Source organism: Alosa sapidissima, chromosome 3 (assembly GCF_018492685.1).
Source record: "Alosa sapidissima isolate fAloSap1 chromosome 3, fAloSap1.pri, whole genome shotgun sequence".
Classification (NCBI taxonomy): domain Eukaryota; kingdom Metazoa; phylum Chordata; class Actinopteri; order Clupeiformes; family Clupeidae; genus Alosa; species Alosa sapidissima.
This window is the reverse complement of record NC_055959.1, coordinates 3,546,578-3,557,213: the sequence shown is the minus strand read 5'-3', so window position 1 is coordinate 3,557,213 and position 10,636 is coordinate 3,546,578. Positions and strand designations below refer to the sequence as shown.

General features: G+C 42.7%; 1 protein-coding gene across 2 annotated transcripts; it reads left to right on the top strand.

The window, feature by feature from the left end:
- Positions 1–113: 113 nt before the first annotated feature.
- On the top strand, positions 114–4,477 carry LOC121705616 (heme-binding protein 2-like). Of its 2 annotated transcripts, XM_042086691.1 has the most exons (7): positions 114–2,049; positions 2,287–2,346; positions 2,448–2,529; positions 2,696–2,816; positions 3,051–3,199; positions 3,691–3,854; positions 3,959–4,477. In XM_042086691.1, coding segments are annotated over exons 1-7 (654 nt in total). In that variant the 5' UTR covers positions 114–2,047; the 3' UTR covers positions 4,035–4,477. The 2 variants fall into 2 exon arrangements, with proteins under 2 accessions (XP_041942625.1, XP_041942624.1); XM_042086690.1 differs by having other exon boundaries at positions 114–2,346.
- Positions 4,478–10,636: the final 6,159 nt, after the last annotated feature.

Sequence of the window (10,636 nt, the reverse complement as noted above, 5' to 3'; positions counted from 1 at the left end):
TCTAGGTTGCAATATTGCATGGGTGGGACGAAGCTGACCCTTTGTCCTGGTAGAGAATAGCATTCCTCTCAGGGATTACACTTGGTGTGAGAAGGAAGGGAACAATAGAGAGTCCTCACCTTCTCAAAAGGTAGTTAAACGACAGGTCTGAAGCCCGGTGATTATGGGGTTTGCCTTAAAGGGCAGGAGACAGAAACTGATTATGCTCGTGCTACCCTGCACCTCACTCACACGGCAGCGGTGTCGAAACTCCTGGGCCCATGGGACTCTTTTCACCTTTGTCTGAGCTCCTGGGCGAAATGGCCTTGTAGCCGAGCAACTGTCCCACACCTGCAGTGTGCGAGGCTGAGAGAGGAGCACAGGTGCACACCACAACTAGCCACTCGTGTTCCAAGTTCAGAGTCCTCTTAAGAGTTCAACGGTAGGCTACGGCACTGCAACAGACTAGTTAGTTCACAAAAATCATTCATCACGTTTAATATTGACAGCCCTCTAACCTTCTGTGTCTTTGTGTCTTTTTTTGAATCTTTTTTGATAGTCTCATGGCACCAGAAGACTCAGTAAAATCTGCTGTTAGAACTAAACGTGGTGAGGCAGCTTTTAGCTACTATGCGGTTCAGCTCTGGAACCAACTTTCGGATGACATCAAAAAGGCCCCATCTGTAGCCAGTTTTAAATCTAGACTTCAGACCAAACTGTTTTTAGATGCTTTCTGCTACCTTTACAGAGTTACAAATTCTGAATGATTCTACCTTGTGTCTTATGTTTTCTAATGTTTAATTAGTAAACTATTCTTTGACTATTGCCCTTCTATGTTTTTATTAGCTATTACTGTTTGCTTTTATTTATGTAAAGCACATTGAATGCCCTTTGTGTATGAAATACTATATAAACTTGACTAGACTTGACTTGACCAGAAGACTGAATTCCCCAATTGAAAGGTGTTCTTTCATACTCATACACAAGTCTTATTTTGGTGTTTGATGAGGGAGGCTAAGAGACAAGCTATTGGCTATGTGTTATGTATATGTTTTGGGGCAGCTATGGCCTACTGGTTAGGGCTTCAGGCTTGAAACAGAAGGGTTGCTGGTTCGATCCCCGATCAGTAGGAAAAATATGGGTGGGGGAAGTGGTTGAGCACGGCTCTCCTATGCCCACATCCACGGCTGAAGTGCCCTTGAGCAAGACACCACCCTCACTGCTCCCTGTGCGCCACTGTAGCAAGACAGCTTACTGCTCCGGGTTAGTGTGTGCTTCACCTCACTGTGTCTGTGTGTTCACTGTGTGCTGTGTGTGTTTCACTAATTCACAGATGGGATAAGTGCAGGGACCAAATTCCTGGTATACGCAAGTATACTTGGACTATAAACCTGAATTATGTTTTCATCCAGTTTTCAGTAGCAATAAACAAACTATTACACTTGGTAGAGTGCATACCTCAGTCCCCTTTGATACTTTATCTGAGCATAAGGGGAAGTTAAAGTAATACTCATCTCAGCAAAAGCTAAACTAAATGTGTGCCGACAGCCAGTTAGTCAGATCTGCTCCCAAATGTAAGGTTTTATTTTTACCTTGCTGCTCATGCTGCTCCTCACTACTAAGATTTCATGAAAATTGGTTTAGATTTTCACAAAATCTCTCTTTCCCAGTTTGTGTGAAATCCTGTGAACAAATCAACTAACCAAAAAATAGATGGCCATGGGAAGAAATATAACCTGATTGTGGAGGTCTTTGTGTATGTGACATTTTTGAACAGGGAGTGTTACCTAGAGAAAATCATGAGCCTGACTTTGTTTATTATGGACAGAAAAGTTACCTAACGTGCAATCTAACGTCTTTGATGAGTATTTAACTTCTTTGAAAAGCCTGTGTGTAAACTGCGTTGGCTACGCTTATACAAGTATTACATGACCGAGGGATGGGAGGATGGGTGGAGTCCGGGTGGAGGCAGTGCACTTTCATAACCTGGGGGAACTTTAAATAGCGGAAGACTGGAGGACAAAAATAAACAAAACTTCTCCCAGGCTAACGACACCCACTGGAGAAAATGTGAGTAATACAAATTCAGACCACTATTTGTGTTTTTTTTACAAAAGTTTAAATGAGTATCTATCAACTAAGATGTTTATATGCATCATTAGTGATGCGTCACAACATAATCATGAAACACCACAAGCATTTTTAGGCTCACTTAAAGGCTGTTGCAAATTATTGATGTTGAATTTGACTTTTTATGTTAAGAGCTGCCTTTTTTCTTGTTTATTTCACAACTGTCATCTGTTCCAGGGTCTACGTAGCAGGAATAGTTGTGTTTGTGTTCGCCCTGGCAGTGGAGGCCAAAGTTGGGTATGTTTGTCAACAACTGCTCTCAATCCACAAACAATACATGATGCTGTCAGCTCCACAGAGTTTGATGTTTACAACAATTGATTTTGTATCCTCCTCAGTGATTCTAGTGAGTCCAGCTTCTGCACAGAGTCAAAGGAATGTCTTCTGTATAACCTCACTTGCACTGGGAACGGCTATGAGGTATGTCATTTTCCACAATAACTGTGGTCATTGTTGACACCTACCATTGTACACCTGGCAGATCTCAAAGCTCAGAGGAGTAGGTTTAGGAGCTTGAGTGGACCAGGCTTCAGCTTGGCTGATGTCCCTGCATGGGGGACAGAGAAAGTGACTCGTTGTGTTTCAGGTGCGCAGGTACGAGGAGACCAAATGGGTGTCTGTCGACGTGGAATCCGCCTTCATGGAAATGGCCATCAGCAAAGCTTTCTGGAAACTCTTCAGATACATCATGGGATCCAATGATGCTGGTGAGCTGCTGTGTGTGTGTGTATGTGTGTGTGTGTGTTAGTCTGTCTGTCTGTCTGTTTCTCTCTCTCTCTATCTCTCTCTCGCTGTGTGTGTGTGTTTGTGTGTTTGAGAGAGAGAGAGACAGAAGGAGAGTCAAGAAGTGAATGTGAAATATAGAGAGGATGGACAGGTGATTAAAGTTAATCATTGCATCTGATCAACAAATTCAGCAACACAGTGTTTTCATTCCACAGGCATGAAGATTGACATGACTGCGCCCGTTATCATCAAAGGCCCGGACAGCAGAAGCATGTTGCAGTCATCAGGCTTTACCATTAGCTTCCTGCTGCCGTCCACCTTCCAGCTCAAACAGACTCCTATTCCCAACCCCACTGAAAGCAGCGTACGTCTGCACAGACATGACATGACATGTTATTCCTCTGAATGACCGATTGCTGAGTGGGAACTTGTGACCTCCAGCATGAGCTATTTGTCATAGTGCACCAGCAGCAGCAACAGTAATCATGAAGAGACAGAACACTAATTTGTTAACAGGTGTACGGAAATATGTTTTAAAGCAGCACCTAAGAAGATTTGGTCTCGGGGTCCCCCTACAACCACAATAATAAACTAAATATGCATTTTTTGCAACAAAGTATGAATGCAAACTCAAATGCAATTTAGAGGGAATGCACCGACAGTAGTCAGTAGGGCAGTGTTCCTAACCGAACACCAAACCTCTTATGGCTGTTTTACATGCGACAAGACCTGCTCAAAGTGTAGCAGAAGTGCTGTTTGCCCTTTAAGAGTTTATGTGCCATCAAAATGATTTTGGAGATGTTATTTTAAGGTAAAAAAAATTCCTTTAATGTTTGCATAACCTTCGCTCCATAGGTTTACCTCAGTGAGACGCCTTCAATGCAGGTTTATGTGAAGAGCTATGGGGGCTGGATGTCATTTATTTCCTCAAGGATGCAGTCTAGTGCGCTGAGGATGGCTCTGCGTGCTGCTGGTGCGTCCTACACCACTGGGTTCCACTATGATGTTGGCTATAACAGGTATGAAGCAAACCATTCGACAGGATTGAAAAACTGGATTTGTGAAAAATTCGTTTTACATTTCGGTGTGTCTGTGTGTGTGTGTGTGTGTGTGTGTATTCCAGCCCTATGAAGATGACAGACAGGCACAATGAGGTGTGGTACTTAGTGGAGGGAAAGCCTGTGTGTTCGGCTGTATGAAAACTCTCACGAGAGGGAGTTGACACCGAGGAGGGAGCTCTTTCCACATGTTAAATCAGCTAACTACTTGATGTTACAGGGACTATTCATTAAGCCATGTCTTCTGTAGAGGGTATAGTATGACCCCATACACTAGTCCTGTTTTAGGACCGTTTTTTCCAAATGTATTCATCTTATTAACACGGCGGCCATTGTGTAAACCAAAACGAGGCTACAGTTTACACTTATTATATCATCATTGCATTTTCGCCACCTACTGGCGAATGTATAGAACACAACAATCCTATGGTTGTGTACCCTGTAGTCTCGTTTTGGTTTATAATGGCCGCTGCGTGAATAAGTCGAATAGTCTTGATAGTTCAGACTGATTTTGATATTCATAACATTGCAACACTGTATTTTGTTGGGAACAAAATAAATGTTTTGTTATTTCTTTAGCATTACATGTGTGTCAAAAGAGTTATTCACTTGGGTGGTTTTCTCAGGGAGTGGCAAAAGTATGTGATCAGAGAGCGACCTGCACAGTGCACACCTTAACCACTACCATCTGTAGGGGATACTGCTCATTTGGGGGGAACAAAGTCGGACACAGCATTAGACATAGGCCAGATAAATAGATGACAAATCATAAAAATATATACGCACACATTCAAACTTGAATTACATAGCTACAAACAATTAGCTTGGAGATCAGATGAAAGCACATTTGAAATGATTGATTGATTGATTGAAAATCTTTGTTGACATGATGTATTTGTACAAAGGATGATTCTTATATAAATACATAAATTAATAAAATGACTTTGTACAATTATCAGTCAAAAGGGTAAACACAATAAAGCCACAGGGCTTTTTTCCATTGTGGTCCTTAAAATGTGTGCATTTTGTGGTGTGTGTCAGTGTTTGCAGGTGTAGGGTGAAGGCATATGTCTTAAAGTGAATGTAATTATGTTGGTGGTGTGTGGAGGAATAAAACAAAAATAAAACATGGTAACATGGAGAGGACCAAACATCCCCAGACATACAACATACAACAGAGAAGGAAGTACAGTACATACAGTGCATGTAACTCTAATAACAATACTACTGTCTACTGCTCAGCCAGCTCTTTAGGGATGACTTAAAATGATCAGTATTGTCTGTTGACTTTAATGCTGCTGGTAACCCATTCCATATGATGGCTGCTGAATACAGAAAAGAGCCCTTACCCATGCAACTTTTAAATCTACATAGAACAAAGTCAGTGGTACTACCGCTTGTTGAGTAACTGTGAACAGCATTTACCCGAGAAAAATAATTACAAAGATATGTAGGTACTTCATTTTTAATTATTCTATGTACCATACACATTTTTATATATGTTACTCTATCCTCTACTTTGAGCCACTTAAGGCTACTAAAATGAGCCGGGTTTAGGTGTGTGTATGGGTGTATTTTAAGAATAAGCCTCACTAATTTGTTTTGGGATGTCTGCAGCTTCTGTTTGAAAATCTTAGGAATGGTTGTGTAGCATGAAGTGCAGGCATAATCAAAGTGGCATTGTATTAGGGCCCCAGCAAGAATCTCAAGAGCTTGTCTATCTATTAATGTGGATATTCTAGCTAGAAATGTTATTTTCTGATTTACTTTAAACAGAACTTTTAGAGCCATGCACTCCCCAGATAATTTATTATCAAGTATGCAGCCTAAGTTACTGATTCCTTAGTTGTTATTTCAGATTCAGCAACTACCACACTGAATCCAGGTGACTTCCTTAGCTTATCATTTGATCCAAACTGTATTGATTCAGTTTTACCGAGATGAAGAGACAGTTTGTTTTCAGATAACCAAAAGCTGACTTTCTGAATTTCTGAACTAAGTAATTTCTCTACTTCTGCTTTATTGCGATGAGACACTAAAAGAGCTGAATCATCCGCGCAAAGATACAGATTGCAATCACATGCTGACTTCATGTCGTTTATATACAGCAGAACAAATAACGGACCTAGGATGCTTCCCTGGGGGACCCCACATGTAAGTGGAAGAGGAGTTGATATAGTACCACTCACATCTTGTTCCCTATCCCCCAAATAAGACTGGAACCAACATAGAGATGCAGAGTTAAAACCCAAGGCTCTAAGTTTGACTAAAAGAATACAGTGGTTCACAGTGTCAAACGCTTTTTGGAGGTCCAACATAACCATGCCACAGTATTTCCCTTCCTCCACTTTTTTTTTATATTAATGTAATCTGTTAAGTAAAGTAAGCAAGTGTCTGTAGAATGAGATTTTCTAAATCCTGACTGGAATTCGTACAGAAGATTGTGATGATAAGTAGTTATCTATTTGCTTATGAACAACCCTTTCAATGACTTTGGACAGACAACATAAAATGGATACGGGACAATATTTTCCATGATCTACTTTGCTTCCCTTTTTATATAAAGGAATTACTCCCGCCCTTTTGAATTTGAACTCAATTGGAAACTAACTAGTTCTATGGACAGGTTGGTTATATGTGTTATGCAAGGAAAATAGTTTCTGCAGCATCTTGTATGAATCTTGTGGGAATATTATCAAGACCTGTTGCCTTGCTAGGATTGAGATTTTTAAGCTTACTTAGAATGTTTTCATTTGTTACTTTTACAAGAGAAAACATTTCTGCTTGGACTCCCTTCTGTTGATAAAAAGCCTGCACATGACTTTCCCCATACAGCCCTGATTGACTGGGCAACTTATTCACCAAAGTGGTGAATGGTTGTAAAATATTTGTTTAAACTATTTGCTACTTTTAATTTGTCCGATATAACAGTGCCTCCTATATCCAAACTCAGGTTGAAAGATTTTGTCTTCACTTTGTTGCTGTATCCTAACAGTTTTAGTGCCTTCCATAACTTTCTAGGGTTGTTCCTATTCTCCTCTATCTTGTCATTGAAAAACCCTGTCTTGGCTTTCTTAATCATTCGGTTGCCCTCATTTCTTTGTTTCTTATACTCACTAAATATCAGCTCATCTTTAGCCTTCCTAAATTTGTTAAAATAATCATTTCTTATCTTTATATGTCAGAATTCATCCAAGGCTCTGTTCTGCATTTAATTCTGACAGATTTTTCTGGGGCAACTTTGTCAACAGATTTCAAAAACAATGACGTAGTTCAAAAACAATGATGTAGCGAAGCTTTATCCAGCTCTTTACAATTAAAAGGAAAATGACAGACGTTACGTAATATGACGTCGGTCCACCTTTTGCAGCTATTAGCTTCAACTCTTCCGTCTCAACTCCCTACAGTCAAGTTCATCCACTCCAGACTCTGCCATCCATGTCTTTATGGACCTTGCTTTGTGGACTGGTGCACACTCATGTTGGAGCAGGAAAGGGTCACCCCCAAACTGTTCCCACAAAGTTGGGAGCATGGAATTGTCCAAATTCTCTTGGTATGCGGAAGTTCCTTTCACCGGAACTAAGGGGCCAAGCCCAGCTCCTGAAAAACAACCCCACGCCATAATCCCGCCTCCACCAAACTTTACACTTGGCACAATGAGGTCAGACAAGTACGACTGCACAGAGGCCTGATGCTGCTATAGCTGCAAAGGGTGGATTGAAGTCATTTTAAAGCCTATGGATTAAGAATGGATCACTTACAGTTTTTGCCCATTGCTTACACACTAAAATTGAATGCTTAGACCAAAGCCCCAATACCTAAACTTATTGTAGCATACTTTAAAATCCCCATTTCTAAGACTATCGAATAATTATTTTCAGTTATTTTCAGTGTCAGGATCCATAACCCCCATCCCCGTCACACACACACACACAAACACACACACAGACACAGACACACACAGTCACACACTCAGCACACACACAACAGTCATTTAAAACATTACATAGAAGGGCTGTATGGCTTCATTCTCCTAACAAAACAATTCCATAGGACTCTTGTTGTAGGACATAGGTTCTCAAAGTGCGGCCAATGGCGGCCCGCGGAAACATTTCTGGTGGCCCGCGATAACATCTGATAACATCTGTAAAACTGTACAACTTTACATTAATATACAGGATTAGATGTTAAAATCCCTTGTGCCAAAATCCAAGGTAAAAACACATTAAGAAGCCCCTGCTCAAGTTTAATTTCAAAAAGCACACTACCCACAAATCCGCCAACAAATGGTCACAAACACAGTACAAATGGCCCATCCAACAGCAGTTTATAGTATGTGGCATGTCATTGGGGTTATCAAGTGGGCACCCTCATTCCCCGATGTTTCGTTAAGTTAGGCCCACGACACCTCATGAAGGCTTAACAGTGAAACCAGCGTCCTGGAGACACTCCCCTCCATGCTGCCACCATATTACCACATTGAAATATCCAATACCCAAAATACTCTTAACCAGCCCAGGCATGGTCAAGGTTGGCTAGGTTGGTCCGTCCCGTTGATGTGGACTGAACCATAGCCATAAAAACCCTGGCCAACCAACCATCAACCTAGGCACAGCCCATCACAAACACAAAACAAATTAGCCAGTTAGCTTACCTTAGCTTGCGCCCCAGAAAGGGTAACTTCTCCTTACCCACAACCATTCGCTTGTCCGTTCTGCTGCTAAAGACATGTTACTAACCACCTGCCTTAGACTTCGACCACAAATGCCCAATTTAGACAGCAAGCCAATAGCAGATCTGGCCACAAACCCACGTGCACCGATTTCAATAGGCCTTAATCGTTCACTCCAACCTCGCTTAGCTGCCTCCTCTGCTATTTCAGTGTATTTAGCTTTCTTCAGCTCATTGGCCACTTCCACTCTGTCTTCCCAAGGAACAGTGAGTTCAATGAAGTAAACCAAAGATAATGAATGCGTAGCAAGATGGGTCGTCCTAGTTCATGTCTATGAGGGCAAAGTGGAGTTCAGTCAGAGACGGGCTCTGGTTCAGTTCCCGCCTGCACAGGGGCGTGTCACTGACGTATGTCTTAGGCTTGAACGCCTCGGTTCCACGCCAGACAGGAGCCCGACTGGAGGGTCATACTATACTATTTCTCCCGACTGGAGGGTCATACTATCACGACATTCTACTGAAATAGTAAGAAGGGTTTGGAGATCATGATACCGTGTCAGAAATGTGCATCCATTGCTCAGAAAAATAAGGCTTTGACAAATTCTGGGAAATTCTTGGATTCTGCCATAGACCTCAATGTTAAAAAAGAGAGCCCGATCACTGCATAAATGTGCGGGGGCGTGTACTGCTACCCTATTTGCATACATTTCCAGGGACAGGAAATGGCCTCTCATGAAGTATCTTCGTAATCAACCATCTTTGAGTAAACTATCTTCTCTGAATCAGACCATAGAATTATGTCGGGTCGTAGCTTAGTACTCACTATATGTGGAGGTACCGCCATCTGCTGGCCAAGATCAACCTTCATTTCCCAGCCCGCCCCATTTTTCAACTGGCTGGTTTTACACCTGGCCTCACGGAACAAGGTTTATTCCCCTGACGTACAAAGTTAATTTGCCTTACCCCTTTACTAACTGCTAATGAACTGACTTCTCTCCTTTTATCCTCTATTGCCGCTGCCACACACTTCAATACCTGGTTATGACGCCACGTATACCGCCCCTGGGTGAGACTTACCTTGCACCCTGATAGGATATGGTGGAGAATGCCCACACATGAGCAAAGTATGCATTTATCATCCTCACCAAACCATTGACTTAAATTCTACCAGAAAGACTCAGTAGACAGAATAGAATCAGTTAACAATTTAATTAGTAAAGGAACGGCTTGGATGCAAGCATGATGGAGTCCTGAATAGGTAACAGTCTTTGGCGTAGGCCCCGTCTCGGATCCGTCCAGCGATGAGAGGATCTCGTCTCCTGCCGATGGATGAAGGCAGGGGTGGGGAGCCCCCCCCCCCACGACGAGACGGGGACCAACTGGTGGCGGTGGCTGAAGGAAGATGTGGTAGGCAGACCGTGCCCGATGGACGTGGACTGCTGGCAGAGGTGGCTGGAGGGGAGGTGGAGGGGACGTCAAAGTCAGCGTACTGAGAAGCAGAAGCAGTGTTAGGTGGTACATATTTAAAGAGCCCACTGAATTCCTATAGGCTAGCGCTGATTGAATGAGTGAATGATCAGATTGCGGGGCTTTCCCGAAAGTAGGCAACGCTAAGATTGGCTCCGTGTAAGCATGGGAGGAGTAAGCTACACTACGAGTCTTCCTAGTAGAACTTTCGCTGAAGCTATCATTTCTACCAGAAAGACTCAGTAGACAGAATAGAATCAGTTAACAATTTAATTAGTAAAGGAACGGCTTGGATGCAAGCATGATAGAGTCCTGAATAGGTAACAGTCTTTGGCGTAGGCCCCGTCTCGGATCCGTCCAGCGATGAGAGGATCTCGTCTCCTGCCGATGGATGAAGGCAGGGGCGGGGAGCCTACCCCCAAAAGGATGAGTGATGCCCGCCAGGGCGGTGACTCAGTAATCTGGTTCTGAGAGGAGCAGAGACATTAGTATACATACAAGATGAATTAAACAGCATGACTGGGCCGGGGTGAAGACGTTGTGCCAACGTGGGCAACCAGCGTCTAGGGCAACCTAGACGAGCGTCATGAGCCGGGCAACCGGCG